The sequence below is a fragment of the Thermobia domestica genome, chromosome 9, assembly GCF_964235325.1.
Source record: "Thermobia domestica chromosome 9, izTheDome1.hap1.1, whole genome shotgun sequence".
In the NCBI taxonomy this organism is placed as follows: domain Eukaryota; kingdom Metazoa; phylum Arthropoda; class Insecta; order Zygentoma; family Lepismatidae; genus Thermobia; species Thermobia domestica.
This window is the reverse complement of record NC_137462.1, coordinates 144,867,979-144,886,943: the sequence shown is the minus strand read 5'-3', so window position 1 is coordinate 144,886,943 and position 18,965 is coordinate 144,867,979. Positions and strand designations below refer to the sequence as shown.

General features: G+C 35.2%; 1 protein-coding gene across 3 annotated transcripts in view; it reads left to right on the top strand.

The window, feature by feature from the left end:
- Positions 1–2,404: 2,404 nt before the first annotated feature.
- The window catches only part of LOC145695083 (dnaJ-like protein 60), a 48,204-nt gene continuing 31,643 nt past the window's right edge, over positions 2,405–18,965 (top strand). Inside the window, exons 1-2 of one of the 3 annotated variants that reach the window (XM_081771964.1) lie at positions 2,405–2,848; positions 16,016–16,136. In XM_081771964.1, coding sequence (XP_081628090.1) covers positions 2,754–2,848; positions 16,016–16,136 — 216 coding nt within the window. In that variant the 5' untranslated portion in view covers positions 2,405–2,753. The remainder of the gene's footprint in view (positions 2,849–16,015; positions 16,137–18,965) is intronic. The other 2 variants (XM_081771962.1, XM_081771963.1) reach the window with 2 other exon arrangements.

Sequence of the window (18,965 nt, the reverse complement as noted above, 5' to 3'; positions counted from 1 at the left end):
GTACAAGGGCATATAATTCAACCCAAATAACGTAAGATTGTACAGATTTAAAATGTCTGTAGGCCCGTTAAATTAACGAATGGAGTAGTGTATGCCATAAAATATAACTGACCCTAAGAGAGTGTCTTGCAGCAAGGTAGAATCTAATGACGATAGATCACTTTAAATGTGAAATAAATTTAACCTACTATTCCATCTCTACTAGGTGGCCACTAGAAACTAAAGGCCTCATGCAGAGTCGTTCTGACGGGTTATTAGTGACATGCTAAAGCGGCTGACTAACATATGTTTACCGCAGTAGTCAGGCGTTTAGTATTATTCTAATGATACGTCGCGGTAAATTTCTTCAATTCACAAACTGTAGTTAATAAATAAGTCAACTAATAAAATAAATAACATATTGAAGTAGTGCAAATATGCTACTTTAATCGGTCCATTGTGGTAATGACAGATTTTTATTGACACAAATACCACTCTTTCTTGCTTTAGTAGCAATAGAAATAAGCACAGTAACACCATTTATATCCTCATAACCAGGGGTGCCCACAAGGGGGGGCTATGACGCAAACTGCGTCATTGAAATATTTGGGGGGGGTTAAAAATCTATATAAATATGTTTGACGGGGGGGGGTAAAATTAATCGAAAAGATTTTTTTCATGGAAGAATACCTATGGATAGACAATTGCGGGGGGGTGCGTCATGGACATAAGGGGGGGGTGGGCACCACTGTCATAACCACGTATATAACTACATAAACATCCAAATTATTGATGTATTCTTTCGCATGCAATCCTGCAACAAAACGTTGTAAAATATCCGACAAGTGAAAAGAGTTCGACAAGTGAAAACGGATACATACATAATCCATTATCGTTGAAGTACTCAAAAGGATTTTTCCTGTCTCTTATTATTCTTCTAGGTCGGATAGCATATTCTATTTCATCCAGTACTTCAAATCTATCTAAAATTTTGAAATATTTTGCAAGCATATTCACTACTCACTACTGATCATGGCGTTATCAGGGATTAATCTCCCTTTTTCGATGGTTAATCTTAACGACTATTTGGCGAGGTAATCTTCAGATTAGTGTTGGTGAAACACATGATCCTCACTTCAATGATTAACTTTAGTTTAATTCCTATCCACGGATCAATCCTCGGTTGGTGCAACTGAGCATGAGTGAATAAGTCACGAATGTAAAGATTAAAAAGAATCGGACTCAATTTACTGCCTTGTAAAAGGCCCAAAGAGGTCATGCGGGTAACGTTATAAGAATTCCCAATTTTAAATCATATTTTACTGTTAATTAATGCGATGTGCGGCGAAATTAAAATACCACTAATTTTACAGTAATTATGCGATATCTTCAAATAGATAAAAGATAATCGAAATGTGGTACAAGAGCGATCTAGACAATATTATTTTACATGATATACCGTTATCAGGACTCATTTATATGCTTTCGATTTCCATCCATTTAGAAAATCGGCATTTATTTTCGCGTATTTAAATGGCTGCAAACGGAAAGCTATTAGGTGACTCGTGATAACAGTACCTCATGCAAAATAATACTGTCTAGGGCGCTCTTGTTCCACATTTTCTTTATCTTTTACCTATTTGAAGATATCACATAATCACTGTAAAACTTTGACTAACCAAGAAATGTAGCTTTTTAAATACATACATATAAATTTCCTTGAAAGTCGCTAACATTTCAACCACACTAACCTAATATTTAACAACACATCAATTAATTTGTTCTGCCTCTCTTCCATTTAGATCAGCATTGGTCAATTTCGTCATCTCAACAAAATATTGGGGGGACACGTCCCCCTGTCCTCCCGCCAGAGACGCCCGTGCCTATTACTACTTATACTATGGATCCATAGAATAAAACTGCACGGAAAATAGCATCTAATAGAGCCATCTTCCATATGCACTCACTTATTTTATCCGCCCTAAAGCACTTGTAATTATTTTATACTTGCAACACTATATTGTAAACCTAAAATACAATTAAATTACTTTATATTTAATTCTGTTGTCTGCAGAAATTTGTTCCTTATAAGCATGTCTTTTCATGCAAAGTATTGAATTTTACCTGTAAATCTTCCAAAACATGTGGTGCGCCAAAACTATATCTGCACCCATCTATTTGTATTTCGTGTGTTGTAAAACTGCACAATTTGCAATTAAAATAGTTCAAAGTTATCGTGTTTGTTATATGTAAATTCTAAATAACATACCTTTATTAATAGCAAATAAAGATCGCAAAATATTGAGAATTTCTTTCTCAAAAATCTGAGAACCCAAATCTAGGTAAGTATATGTGGTATTATCATTAATAAAAATAGTATATTCCTCGAATTGTAGTTGGTAGTTTGGAACATTGGAAATTACGATGTTCAACTTTTTGAACTCCAATTAAACTTTGAACTTTACGATGTAGTGTACTATTTTTCTCGAATATTATTAAATAATATTTAAAAATAATGAAAAATACAAATTAAAAGTGATTATTCGATTATTCGTGGACTCAGTCCACGATTATTAAATTATGTGAAGTGTATTCTTCCTTTCATATTAGTAACATATAATGGGGTATTTTTCTCTCGGTGTATGTAAATCTCGTCTGTTTTCATTATTATTTATCGGCGTTTAGATTTACAATAGTGAATATGTTAGAGAGGACACCATGTCTTAAAATTTGCTGGCCATAAATAATTTATTTATTTCAAACTGGAAGGGAAAATGCTACCAGTATCTCATTTCCTATGTAAGCATACGGTTATGCAACAAGGAGATACTTCCTGCAGTATAGCGAAGTTACATAGTGATAGTACAAGGTAAGTTTGGCACATCAAATTAAATGTATGTATGAAATCATTGTCACAGGGATAATAATTTCTAAATTTCTTTAAGCGATGCAAATTAATAATTTCCGAAGATTTGAAATATTCGCAGCAGAATTGAAGAAGAAACACAAGAAAGTACTGTGAGATTCTAAAGTGTAAATACCATAAATAATGTATTGCTTATTACGAAATTACCATACAGGTCTCCAGAAGCATTCCATATAAAATATAGAGTAAGAATAATATTAATAATGACTGTACCAATCTACTTTTATAGATTTCATCTGTTAGGTCACAGTGACCTTCAATAGGACGAACCGGCCCTCTTGTTTTCGGTGCCCACACTCAATGGTCTACGTAGATGATGTCGCTCACTTTGGCTCTTACACTCCTCAATGGCACATCACATTAATTCCTTTGTGCATACGTATCTAGTAAACGGACAGCCTCGAGTTAAGTTCGTTTTGGGATATCGAAAAAAAAAAAAAAAAAAAATGGAATCTTTCAGGCTGTGCCGTATATGAGCCATTCCATGTCAATCAACATACTATTGCGTATCGACCCTTACAGATTCCAGTGATATATTCTGACCGCGGCAAGTTTTTACTTTGACTAAAACATGCACTGGAACCTGAGCAACCGTAACCTAACCTAACGTACTGTAAATGAAGTGAAAATTAGCTTTTGTCATAACTGGTTCCAGTCACTGTTCTAGTCAAAGTGAAGTCTTACCCTGACTGTTATTATCAGTGTGTGAAACGAGCTGGAAACAGGTTAATTTGTAAACTGGTTTCGGGTTATGTCGGACAGATGGGGGACAGACTTATATTTAGGTGTAGAACAGAACCCAACCAACCCCTGAGGGTCTTTTAAACAGTTCCTTCTCCTTCTCTTTCTACTACTACTACATCATCATCATCTTCTTGGTCATAAATGCTGGCTCCATCTGTCCGACATATGTCCTGGTTTCAAATTACAGGCCTCCAAAATCTACCAAAAATTGCATGAGTGACATTTGTCCGATTGTATTTGGGGCTGACCAAGGACGTTGTTGAAGATGTCATCTTAAAGCTTATGAAAATAGCTTTCAAATATTATAGCCTAAACCACTAGATATATTTTTTTGCGGGGTTAAGTTTAGAGTAGCCCGTCCGGTTTTTTTTTTTTTTTTTTTTTTTTTTTTTTTTTTTTTAAATAAATATTAAGAAAATTTACAGGAGGAATGAGGTAAGAAATAATGATCTGAAGTTCTTATGTGATGTTTAGGTGTGTAAGTTTGACAGTAAAGTTTAATACGGGAAAAGATATCTAGAAGCATGGTTGGCAAAAACCATGGTTTTTATTGAAAAAAACAAAAAAGCAGGTTTTTTGGTTTAAATAATTTGCTCTATGTATTTAAATCACATATGGACAGAAGTAAGCTTGTTTCGCCTTAGTGTTAGTATGTAACAACCGGGTTATGCTGGAAGGGGTCACATAAGCTTAAAGCGGAATCCAAATTGTCCTCCATTTGAACTCGAAACTGGGACTAATTGGCCACAAATGCGATACGTCTGCCGACTCACTCACGAAGGACTCCTGGTAAAAATACTTGACTGATCTTTACATATTTGTTAATATAATCGTAAAGAGTTATTAGTGCAGAAGGGCAAAACGATAAACAATTGCACAAGTGGATCCATTATACAGAATTACATATGGACAATTTCAAAGTACTACAGAGTACAGAGGAACTAATTTAGTTCAAGTCAGTTCGCTACGACTTTTATTAGTCCTAGTTAAAGAAATATAACGACTTACTTTGCATATCAGTAAGAAAAGTGAATAAAGATACGAATTATTTGAGTCCACTTTGGCTCTGACCCATTTATACATAAATAGTTACCAAAGATTCTTGTTATTTCAATAACTGCCTCTCGTGGGGTTTGTATGACCCCCTCTCCAAAAAAGTACGGTGTTTCGATGTATTTTATCAATAGTAAACATTATTAAAACGAAACAATGTTTATAATTTTCCTTTGGTTGCATAACAATAATAATAAACTATTTAAAAAATCACAAAAGAAACATCCATGAAGTTACATAAAAAAAAGTTGCTTTAGTAATATAATCTCTTTGAGTAAAGAATGGGGAATTTAGGTCTGAATATAGCACAAATAATATATGGGAGTGAAACGTGATAACCCACAAATGTGTGTGCATCAAGATTTTACGAATAGTTACACTTTTATGGACATTTTTCGTTTTTTGGTTTAAATCAGCCAACCCTGTCTAGAAGTGAGTACTATTTCCAACACGCGGAATGTTTCGGTGATTCATGAGTGTGATAATCGTATAGGATAAGGAATCGGTGCATTGAATGTGATATTTCGCATTGAGTTTTACAGAATTATAAGAGTAACAAAGGGAATCTATTAAATTTTTATGAGAACTACGGATCACTTAATTTAAGTGATAATTGAAGCTTCTATGAGAGCCGGTTCCAGTCATTGTTCTAGTCTAATTAAAATCTTACCGGGTAACCAAATCTAAAATAACCTAATCTGACAATGTTTAATTGCTTTCTTATAGGTTTGAAACTGGAAGGGGCAACTCTAAACTTAAGCCAAGTAAGTTAATGTGGTACTCGCAACTGATAAAAAAAAAGTTAAATAAATAAATAAATAAAAAAGAAATAAAGGTGCCTTCCATTTCAACTCAGCCAAAAAGTAAAAAATAAAAGTGTACACTCCGCATCAAAAAAATTGAGACAGCTAATGCCGTGGAGTTAGGCCACCCAATATACACCTTCTTATCCCATAATTGTGTAAGGTAAAGAGATCCCCACTCTCTCCTCCTTTCTTCTCTTCCATACTAAAATTAGCTAAGAACATGAGCGCAATTCTAATTTCAAACTACACATGTATTAGTTTCGATAAAATGAAGTAACAAAACAGAGACGAAACAAGATTCATAAGTTGATGTAGGGAGAAACTGAAACACCTACAATGTAAAATTGAAATATTGGTTGTCTATTACAAGAGGATTCAGAAATGAGGCAGAGAGAGAGAAGAAAAAGAAAAGGGAGAACAGATAAAAATGTGGAATTCAAACATAGTAAGAGAAGAACCTAACATTATAAACTTCCGTTTCCAGAAGTCCAACACTAATATAGAAATAACGTTTGTTTTTACATATTTTTTCAAAACTATTCGAATATATAGAACAGCGTTTCCCAACTTTTTCAACTTGCGGCACACTACGGGTGTAACTTGAATTCTCGTGGCACACACATAGATATATTATTATTATTATTATTACTATTTTATTCGTAAATATAAGATACTGTGGTATTTTTTTTCTGTGATTGCTGATCTTCTCACAGGGAAGAAAGCTCGATCGCTGGTTTTCCCCCCGTGGTAAATCATTATGCTTATTTTTCGTTCTAATTTAACAATAGAAAACAATTGCAATAAATTATAGGACTCAGGTTTTTAAAAATACACTTTCTATTTCGAAAACTGTATCCAACCTTTCACTAAGAAGGAAGATCACTAAATAACAAACGAACAAACTAATCTCTTGTACTTTAATAACACAAATGTATGTAATTTATAGATATGTTTGCTTTACTTAAAGGAATGAATGATATTTTAATATTTCAAGTTACAAAATATTCTGCAACAATAAAGAAGCAATAATGGTTATGACAATAATAACAAATACTTTTTCAACGTTAAAATGTACAGAAAAGAAACACAGTATGAAACTTATAATTTATTAACATCGTTGATCTACGTTACAGTTTTTAAATAATTTATAAAGGTTAGAATTGTTCAATAATATTAGTAATGTAACATTATTTCAATAATATTTATTGAAGGTTGCAATTGTTTAATAATAATATATGAAGGTTACAGTTTTTCAAAAATAAGTGAAACAAGTTGGTGCACGAAGCAAAATTAATGTGCATCTTGAGCTTGATGTTCTTTCATAATCTTCTTCAATTGTGAACGGATAGTTGTTAAACACACCCTTATGTCGTGTTCCGGTTCTTCAGTTGTGACCCGTTCTTACACTTGATTGTGTTCATTGCAGAAAATCCTGTTTTCCTTAAGTAGGATGTACAAAAGGGAATATGAACTTTGTAGAAATAGCTGGATATTCTCCCCGGAGAGAAATCGCGAATGATGCTTTGTCTTCTTGTGAGTGCTGGAGCTTCAAACCTCGGTCATTCCTCACATCAACCAATTCACTTTTTTCCTGAATATTTAATTCTGCTGACTGTAGGACAGAAGGCGCAAAGTAGTCCCTCACCCAGTCAAATGAATTAAACTGAAGCGTAGGAAAATACTGTTCAACATTGGTACACAACAAAGACAATGTGTCTGAAATGAGTAAAGGTCTGCGCGGATGCGGATATCCGCATCAAAACGGGTATCTGCGGATATATACTTCGTTTCTGTGCGGATAAAGTTACGGATATGGTTTCCTAATTCTTTTTCCTACCTAAAAGAAAGAAAAAAAAACGCAATGAAATTTGTGATGATGGGGAAAGACCACTAAGAAATGTTTGTTTTGAATTAGAAGTTTTAAATTAACCTGTTGTGACGATAAATAAATAAATAAAACCGGTTGAAAAATAACTAAAATCAAAATAAGCGTGTTTGAAGCTTTGTGACTCAGTGGCAGCAAAAGGAGAAGAAATGACAGGAGAGAGTTGTCCTTTTATTGCTCTTTTCAATAGCTATTTAAAATGTGTTTTTAAAAGTTTTTCGAAATCATGACGATTATAGAATATGTAAGTTGTATATATTTGCTACCTCATTATCGGGGATGCGGGTGCGGATAAGAGATTGCGGTTGCAGATAGAGATGTTGCGGATGCATTACGGATGCGGATGCGATATTTTATATCCGAGCAGACCTCTAGAAATGAGCGTTGAGAGGTTTGTGTCAATTTTACAGCACTTTGTAATCTCAAATGTCACATTTATTTTGTTTTCTAATTATGATCCCCCAAAATGAGAGTTTCTCCCTAAATGAGCAAATTTTGTCACTTAAGGTTAGGATATTTTGATTTTTTCTCTGCATGCATTTGTTCAGCGTATTCAATGTTTGGAATATGTAGGTAAGAAAAGTAATTTTTTGCACCAAGAATCATCACTAATGAAATCGACATTTTCACTTTCTTTTGACAGAAAGAATAGAAGAAGTTATGCTTTAAGTCACAACTACGAGACAACTACCTTGATTTCGTCGCGGCACACCAGCGGACCATTCGCGGCACACCGGTTGGGGAACACTGATATAGGGAATGCTTTAAACATTCATTATGTCACTTTCATAATGGAGAGTATACCCAATTTTCAGTAGAGCTGTTGATATCCGAGACACATTTACGATAATGTCAAAAGTTTAACACATGCTTTGTTTCCACATAGTTCGATTACAAATTTGGTAGTGTTCATTGGACGTACTGATCCAAATTACATTCTAATAAACCCAGTAGATAGCGTTGGTCATATACTCCATTTCAAACTACTATTGCAAACTGAATAAATAAACAAACAAAAAAAGAAAAGAAAGAAAGAAAGAGAAAATTGAATGAGCGCTATTTTACTGCTAAATTTCTATCAGAAATACCCTATATTATAATTTCAAACTGTATCGTAATGAAAAGATACAAATGTTCGAAATGAAAAGTTTATGTTCCTCATAGATGTAGCATGTTTCAAATTTCAACGTGAATAAAACACATTGAATTATAGAATGGAAACAAATTTTGTGTCGAACTACTATAAATCAAATTTTGTTTTCAAATAACCAAAGAGGTTACCATTTTCTAGTCTTTCCCGAAGATTTATCTGTTCCGAACATTCAGCATTGATTTCATCTCTTGCGGATATAACGTAATTTGCACAGATAGAATGAACACGCTAGAGCTCAAACGGATCATCGTGTCAGTCGGATGATGTTGGTTAAGTTATAGACCAACACTGGGTCGAGCATTCAAATCCGTAGTGACCCGGTAATTCGACTGAGACTCGGTAACCCAGGGAATAACAAAGAGATTTTACTTATTCCCTTGCGTTTAAACAGTATTTCTGTCAGAGATGACCAGGACTGGAGGTTATCCTCAGAACACGAAAAACACGACGCCAAAGTTCCCAGTTAATTAGATTCTCTAAACCAGGTATATTGGGCTCTTGCTCCGTTTTAACTCTGGAACACGAAGTGCATGTGTGTATGAGAGAGAGATGGAGGGGGGAGAAGTGAAAGATGCAAAGACAGTATAGGGAAATGTCAAGAAAGAGAGAGAGAGAGAGAGAGGGAGGACGAATTTAATATGAAACATACTTATGATTACAGTGTATGATGTAGAACCCACACACTGTTTACTCGAAATATGGCCAGTGATGCCTTGTAAGTTCTCCATCAGAAGATGAATCTCTGTTTGCAGCCATTATTTTATGCGAAAAAATCATACTACCTGATGGGGTATAAAACCAAGATTTTCCAGTTGGAAGTCTAGCGCGTTACCACTACACCACCGATTGCTTTAGCCAAACTTTGTTTAACAAATGGTGTAATGTTTCTTTCTGAAAACGATAACACGAAAAGTGTATACTGCAGATCAATGTCGTCTTTCGAATGTCCTGGTAATTCCCTTGCCCTATCTAACTAACAATTGTAAATCGTCTCTATCATGATACAGGTGTTTGCTTACATATCCTTACGTATTGCTTGTCCAGTATGATAAGTCGATTTTTCACTATTATTTTGTAAAATAATAATAATAATAATTTTAGCGTAAACAGGATTTGAACATATGTTAGATAGCTGTATTATTCATAAGGTCATTACGTTACCGCTACACTATCATGCCAGCTAAAATTACAAGCCAAATATTACTTACTTTAGTCCTGATCTTTGGAACGAACCGAAGTGCACAACGAAATTCATTTATTCAACCGCCTAGAGAGAAATTAGAGCCCACTAATAAAGGAAAAATATACAATTCAGAAATATTACAGAAATAAAACATATTTTGCAGTAATTTCGCCGTGCAAGTTCAAAAGTACGTGAATAATAATAATAATAATAATAATAATAATAATAATAAATGTTCAGATTCACACTATAGTTGTCTATTATTATTATTATTATTATTATTATTATTATTATTATTATTATTATTATTATCAATTACTCGCTTCGTTGGGTTAAATTGAGAAAAAATAGTAATATGTTCCGTTACTCAGTCACTTTTTAGTATTACTAAGGCTCTCTTAGATATCGTTAATTTTCAATGAGTTTTATATATCCCCTCCCTACTCTAATGTAGGGCACAGCATCTGCAGTGTCATTGTTCTTCTCAGCGAGCCGGAAAACTATGAATTCGACACTAATATTGATTATTTCGATCATTTTTATCTCCCCCCCCCTTCAAGTTGCGGGGCTGAATTTGGATTTAAACAGCATCAGATGTGTCACTGTTTATCTCAGCGACTCCAAAAATTATAGATTCGCCCGTAATACCGGTCATTTTTTATTGTTTTTAAAATGTCGCTCCCCCTCCCCATCCCTTAAGCTACACCGTCAAAGTGATATGAGAAACCATCTCAGGTTCCAACTTCATCTAGGTTGAAAATTTGATCGAAATTAGTTTGGTAGTTCAAGAGTCATTAAGTTTTATATATATATATATATATATATATATATATATATATATATATATATAATATCCCTCTCCCATTCCCCTCCCCAAGTTCTCGCTTGAAAGTGAAATGATACAAATCATCTCAGGCCCGAACCTCATCTATGTTAAAAATTTGATCGAGATTGATCGTTCGGTTCAGGAGTTATCAAGTTTATGTATTCTTTTTAACTCCTCCCTCCCCTCAATCCTAAGTTATATCGTCAAATTAAATAGATAAATACTATCTCAGGCCCGAACCTCATATATGTAGCAAATTTGATCGAGATCGGTCGGGTGGTTGAAGAGTGATGAAGTCACAAAGACAGTCACTTTCATTTTCATTTTTTTCATATATATATATATATATATATATATATATATATATCTCCGGCCCCTACGTTGCACTGTTAAACTGAAATGATAAATATCGTCCCAGATCCGAACCTTATCTATAATGAAAGTTGGATAGAAATCGGTCTGTTGGTTCAAGAGTTATTACATTTTATTCATTTTTATATATCAACCCCGCTCCTCCTCCTAAGTTCTACTGTTAAAATGAAAATATAAAAAAGATTCCCAGGCACAAACCTTATCAATGTTAAAAATTTGATCGAGATCGGTCGGGTAGTTAAAGAGATTAGGAGCCACAAACAGTTACTTTCAATTTTATAATATGGGTTATTATTATTATTATTATTATTATTATTATTATTATTATTATTATTATTATTATTATTTGTGTACCTTTGAACTTGTACGGAGAAATTACTGCAAAATATGTTTTATTTCTGTAATTTTTCCTGGATTATATGTTTTTTTCCTTTATTAGTGGGCACTAATTTCTCTCTAGGCCGTCGAATAAATGAATTTCGTTGTGCACTTTGGTGCAAATAACGTTACAGGAAGAAGCCGGTTCGTTCCAAAGATCAGGGGTAACGTAATGACCGTATGAATAATACAGCTATCTAACATAGGTTCAAATCCTGTTTACGCCAATGTTTATTTTTTTTACAAAGTAATTGTGAAAAATCGACTTATCATACTGGACAAGCAATACGTAAGAATGTGGAAGAAAAATCATGATAAAGACTATTTACGAATGTTGGTTAGGAAAGGGCAAGGGAATTACCAGGACATTCAAAAGACGACATTGATCTGCAGTATACACTTTTCGTGTTATCGTTTTCAGAAAGAAACATTACACCATTTGTTAAACAAAGTTTGGCTAAAGCAATCGGTGGTGTGGTGGTAACGCGCTAGACTTCCAACTGGAAAATCTTGGTTCGATTCCCCATCAGGTAGTGTGATTTTTCGCATAAAATAATGGCTGCAAACAGAGATTCATCTTCTGATGGAGAACTTACAAGGCATCACTGGCCATATTCGAGTAAACAGTGTGTGGGTTCTACATCATACACTGTAATCATAAGTATGTTTCATATTAAATTCGTCCTCCCTCTCTCTCTCTCTCTCTTGACATTTCCCTATCCTGTCTTTGCATCTTTCACTTCTCCCCCCCCTCCATCTCTCTCTCACACACACACGCACTTCGTGTTCCAGAGTTAAAACGGAGCAAGAGCGCAATATACCTGGTTTGGAGAATCTAATTAACTGGGAACTTTGGCGTCGTGTTTTTCGTGTTCTGAGGATAACATCTCCAATCCTGGTCATCTTTGACAGAAATACTGTTTAAACGCAAGGGAATAAGTAAAATCTCTTTTTTATTCCCTGGGTTACCGAGTCTCAGTCGAATTACCTGGTCACTACGGATTTGAATGCTCGACCCAGTGTTGGTCTATAACTTAACCAACATCATCCAACTGACACGATGATCCGTTTGAGCTCTAGCGTGTTCATTCTATCTGTGCAAATTACGTTATATCCGCAAGAGATGAAATCAATGCTGAATGTTCGGAACAGATAAATCTTCGGAAAAGACTAGAAAATGGTAACCTCTTTGGTTATTTGAAAACAAAATTTTATTTATAGTAGTTCGACACAAAATTTGTTTCCATTCTATAATTCAATGTGTTTTATTCACGTTGAAATTTGAAACATGCTACATCTATGAGGAACATAAACTTTTCATTTCAAACATTTGTATCTTTTCATTACGATACAGTTTGAACTTATAATATAGGGTATTTCTGATAGAAATTTAGCAGTAAAATAGCACTCATTCAATTTTCTCTCTCTTTTTCTTTTCGGTATTTTTTTTTTTTTTTTTGTTTGTTTGTTTGTTTATTTATTCAGTTTGCATTAGTAGTTTGAAATGGAGTATATGACCAACGCTATCTACTGGGTTTATTAGAATGTAATTTGGATCAGTACGTCCAATGAACACTACCAAATTTGTAATCGAACCACGTGGAAACAAAGCATGTGTGTTAAACTTCTGACATTATCCTAGATATGCCTCGGAAATCTCTCTCTCTCGCTGCCTCATCTCTGAATCTCTGGGTAATAGACATCCATTATTTCAATTTTTCATTGTGGGTGTTTCAGTTTCTCCCTACATCAACTTATGAATCTTTTTTCGTCTCTGTTTTGTTATTTCATTTTATCGAAACTAATACATGTGTATTAACAAAAAATTGTCTACTTACCACTGAATCCTCCCTTGAAAAATTTAAAGATTTTGACGTTTCGGAACTCTCAGCTGGTTCCTTCCTCACTGGCAAGGTGAAAAGGATTAAAACGGAAAGGAGATAAAAGAAGTAAAACCAGGAATACATACAGGGTTTGTATGATAAGTAATGAGACCAGGTCTGGAAACATTGTTTTATTGATCTGATCTGTACAGGGACTTAAAAGCTTTCGAAGTACTCTCCTCTTGCGTCGATGCACTTCTGCAATCGATGTTTCCACGCTGCAAACGCCCCTTGGAAGTCAGCAGCCGGCATGTCCTTTAGAAATGTGGTCACGGCTGCTTGGATGGCTGTGACGTCTGCAAAACGGGTTCCTTTCAAGCGTGGCTTCAGCTTCGGGAAGAGGAAGAAGTCGGCCGGGCTCACATCTGGGCTGTAGGGTGGTTGTGGAAGGACTTCCACCCCAATCCGGGTCAAAAAGGAGGTCACTAAGAAGGCGGTGTGGGCAGGGGCATTGTCGTGATGCAACTTCCACCGGCTAGCGATCGCCGGTCTTTTCCGCTTGACGCTCCTGTGCAGTCTCTCAAGGACTTGTTTGTAGAAGGCGGCGTTGACGGCTTGTCCTTGGGGTACAAACTCCTTGTGGACCACCCCCACATTGTCAAAAAAAAACAATCAACATTGTTTTCACCTTTGACTTCGACATTCTGGCCTTCTTGGGGCGCGGGGACGCAGGAGTGTGCCACTCCGCGCTTTGACGTTTCGTTTCAGGGTCGTACTGGAACACCCACGACTCGTCACCTGTTATGACGTCATCTTCAAAGTTAGGGTCACTGTTCATGAGGTTCAACAGTTCCTGACAACAATCAACACGTCGTTGCTTTTGTTCGTCAGTCAACACTCGCGGCACCAGTTTCGCACAGATTTTTCTCATTCCCAATTGTTCCGTCACAATCTTGTGCACTGTTGTGTGGTTCATATCGAGTTCATCAGCAATCAATCTCAACGATAATCGACGGTCTGAGTTCAGGAGATCCCTCACTTTTGCCACAGTTTCGTCCGTAGTCACTGTTGTCGGGCGTCCAGCCCTCTCCAGATCCTCAACGCTTTCCCGGCCGTTCCGGAACGCACTGTGCCAACGAAACACCTGGGCTTTGGATAGGGCTTCCTCTTTGTAGGCCTCCGTGATGAGAGAAAGCGTCTGAGTAGCCGTTTTCCCCAGGCGAACGCAAAATTTGATCGCATAACGCTGTTCGATGGAACCCTCCATGTTTGTTGATTTTCCGCCGTGACAAGAATGTTCACAAGGGCTTTGTCCAAGGCTTGTCCGCGCTCCACTAAGGCTCGGAGCCAACTGACGCGCGGTGCGTTGCTTTGCTCGGACCCCCCCCCTACATCCTCCATCACCGACAAACCCGCTCCAGCGACACGCGCGCCGCGGCGTGGCGAGTCTCATTACTTATCATACAGACCTTGTACCACTATATAAAAGTAGCGTACAACAAAGATCCTGAGATGAACAAAACAGAATGAAAAAAAAAGAATGAACTGAATAAAAAAGAACTGAGATTCTTTTTTATTCAGTTCATTCTGTTTTTTACTCTGCTTATATTGTGGCAATTATCCCAATGGCCAAATTGCACATACTCGTAGGTAGACATCCAAAGATTTTCACAGTCTGAATTAGATCATTGAATCAGGAAGTTAGGCGAGCCGTGCCTTAAGCTATTGGAGTCATTAAGGTCACCAGCTAAATGTCTTCCTTGTATTGATTGAAATGTGAAAAGACAAGATATATATATTAACATGAAATAGTTTTTAATAATAAATCTAATACGGGCGCTGTGGCGTGGTAATAGAGCGATGACTTCTAATGCGAGAGACCTCTTGGAGACCTGTGAAGTACCCATGTTTTTCACTTTTCTGCATTTTTAATAATTTCTATTAAAAAAACAAAAGCGACACGTCTAAGGATTGAAACTTGATGAATGAGCGCTTCTACATCGGACCTCTCAATCCGGAACAGCTTACCTTCCTGATCGTTTGCCTTCTTGCAAAAATCGTCTACTAAACTCGGTACTTTTAAGGTCAATGACCTACTTTTTCAAACCTGTTTTTCACCCTGTTGTACTTCATGGACGATAATAGCTAATACGTAGTCTTGTAGCTTACAATTTGTTGACCATTTTGGTTTTTGTTCCACATCGATAGAACAACTAGGGCTTGAGATACTTCAGATTCTGTAACCCCTTACACCACCACCAAATGGCACATCTTCAGAAACAAATATGGCTGCCACTTGAAACCCAAAGTCACTAAAATCACGATAATGGTTGTGTTGAACAACATGGTAAGGTAACTGCACATCAAAAATCAGATTTTTTAAAAATTGTCAGGCGACGATTTATTCCTTTCCTGGACCACTTGACATGGATTTACCCTTCAGTATATCAATGTAAAATTTATTTTTATGCTTTGGATTACTATGAATATCAACTATAATTAAGTGCATATTGCTATTGAAATGCTTTTCAGAGGAATGTACTTCAGTATTTTCCACTTCTTGAAATATGTATCCTTGGTCATATGCCCTTAGTATCCTCTCATAAGCCCCTATTCTTGTGTTCAACTTTAAAATATTTTATACGTCATTGTGGACCAATTTTTGCAAATCATATTAATCTGACAGTATTTTCCATTTCACGAATTATCACCAGCGATGATTCTTGAAATGAAAGAAAGAATTTCAAGACAGACGTAGGATATTGAGTATGCAGTAATTTCAATGAATGTGTGGTTGGTGAAAATTGGCCTGTAAATATTATGTGATTTGGTTCATAGCCTATTTCCTAAAGAGCTTTGATCTGTATGTTTTCATTTCTTCTTCCAGAGGTAAGCGCCAAACATACTATGATACATTAGGTGTTTCGTCAAACTGCACGAGAAAGGAGATAAGAGAAGCTTTCATAAAATTATCAAAAGAGGTATACGAAATTATTTCTTTCTTTCAGGTAATCATACGCAAAGACACATATGACTCAAAATAAATTTTAGACTAACCGTGTAATACTGAATGTTCTATCTGATAATTTCGAGAACTTTCTACCGTTATCTATTACGGAGCTCTTAATAAGAATGTATTATACAATTTTAGATACTGCGAATGGTGAATAAATAAGTATGGATGACCCTGCCTTTAAATAATTTGTCTTCTGAAATAACTCAACTTCTAAAACTAAATCCTTGTAGTAGTTGAACTTTTCTTAAAAATCTTAATTAGTACTGTCAGGTCATGGAGACAAATAATGTGGCACAGACTGTGTAGTTTTGTTGTTTTTGTAAAGGGTCAAATTTCGTTTATCTGAGTAATAAGTCGTGACGGTTTTAGTGTATAGCGATTTATAGTTAAGTTATCCTATTTCAGAATCGAGTAGGCTTACAAAGCAATTCATTTTGACGTTAAGTGTTGAAAATATCTTTTTCCTGCACACCAAAATAAAAGTAAGTGTGGGATAAGAGACAGTTCCAAGAAATAATTTCCGAGTAATTACATGCTCGTCAATGTTGACAGGAATAAAGTCAACGAAGTATCTCATCCTTTCAAACGTCACGACGCAGCACTCAGGTAAACAAACTTTTGATTTTTAATAGAAAGCAATGGTGTAGCGTAACATATTTTTGTTAATTTATGTATCGCATTCTCTGTTTAAATTTCTTCTGTCGATTACATCTTGTATCTGGCACGTAATTAATTAAATAAAGAAATGTTACTTATTAACGTGCCGTCCATTTGTCGTGTAGTAATCATTTCAACAATACATAGTTTCCAACCGCAGATTACACTTGAAGCTAATAAAAGTGTAGAACGATTTAATTTTGAAAGCTAAAATTAATGAACTTGAAGATAATAGTAAAAACAAAAACATTCAGGAAATGTATAAGGGCATCAACGAATTTAAGAAAGGCTATCAACCCCACGGTTATATATTAAAGAAAGCCAACGGAACAATTCTCATTGATGCAGATAACATCTTGAATAGATAGCAAGATATCTTTGACGATTTGCGTAAACGCAGCCAAAAACTAATGTTCGTGTAGAAGAGGAAATGCACACACAATTGTATATTTCAGATACTACACTAAACAGAAGTAGAAATCAATATATATATATATAAACGCAAATTTCCGATGTAGACGAAGCTTTGGCTGAGTTGATATTTAGCTGAAGGGGAAAAATTGTGGAATACGATACACACACACACATTCTCCTTATCTGGAACATGGAAGAACTGTCACAAGAGTGGAAAGAATCAATCTTTCTTCCAATTCACAAAAAAGGTGACAAAACTGATTGTAATAAGTATCGAGGCATTTGTCTTCTGTCAAACTTCCATAAAATCCTCTCAAACATACTACTAGCAAGATTGATCCCACACGGAATTCCACAAGGATCTATTCTAGGGTCATTGCTCTTCCTTTTATATATTTATGTTTTTTTTAAAAAAGCATATCTTCGGCAGATATTACCCTTTTCCCTGACGATACCACTCTGCTAGTGAGTGGAAAAAATGAAAAATTATTGGAACAGAATGCTAGGCAAACACTAAATGAAGTATCTCTTTGGATGAAGAACAATAATCTTTTTGTTAATGTTGAAAAATCCATTGCTATAAATTTTCATAACAAGTGCAGTAAACCAATATACCCTAATCTGAACCAAAATAAAATTAACTATACAACACACTGTTCGTTTTTAGGTCTTACTATAGATCATAACCTGACATGGGAATTTCATATAGAGTCAGTTATTAATAAATTAAATAAAATATGTTATGCACTAAGGACTATTAGAAAGAAGGTAAATTTAAAATTAGCTAAAACCTTGTACCATTCGTGTTTTAATTATAACTTGCAATATGGTATCATGTTCTGGGGAAATTCAAGTCAGAGATTTAATGTTTTCAAAATTCAGAAGAAAGCTATAAGAATACTTTGTGATAAGAAGCCGAATTTTTCTTGTAGACATTTGTTTAAGGAGGTCAATATACTTCCACTGGATAGCTTATATTTGTATCGTCTCTTTTTGTATTTGAAAGAACACTCATCGGCATTCGTAACAAATAAGGATGTACATATTCATAATACGCGAAATAAGAATGACTTTCATTTGTGTAATCACCGGTCAGCAATATATCAAAAAAGTGTAAGTTATGGTGGTGTTAAGTTGTACATGTTACCTATTGATATAAAGTATGAAGAAAATATGAAAAGGTTCAGACAAAAGTTAAAATCATTTCTATTAGAAAATTCTTGTTATACGATTAAGGAGTACGTGAATATCATGACAAGGTAATATTACTTTATTTTATTCATGTAAATTTTTTGTACATATGACGCATGTTACACTTACTTGAGGACATTCCTCGTACTTGTAAGTTCATACAAAAGAAATAAATACAATACGTAGATAAAATTGTTGAAAACTATCAGTGCGAATTTCGGTGAAATCGATGAACTATCAACCTGATATTTACCATTCGGCAAATACTCGAAAAGAATGGGGGGTACAATACTTCTGTACACCCATTATTTATTGATTTGAGAAAAGCCTATTATTCGGTTAGGAGGGAAACATTGTATAACTTTCTTGCAAAGGTACTGAAGAAGCTAGTTAGAGTAATTAAGATGCATTTAAATGAATTTCAAAGTCCGAGTAGTAAAATTCTTGTCCAGAGCCTTCACGCCGAGAATGGTTTGAAACAAGATGAGTTGTCGCCATTATTATTCAACTTTGTTTTGGAGTACGCTATAAGGAAAACCAAAGATAGCAATCAGGGCGT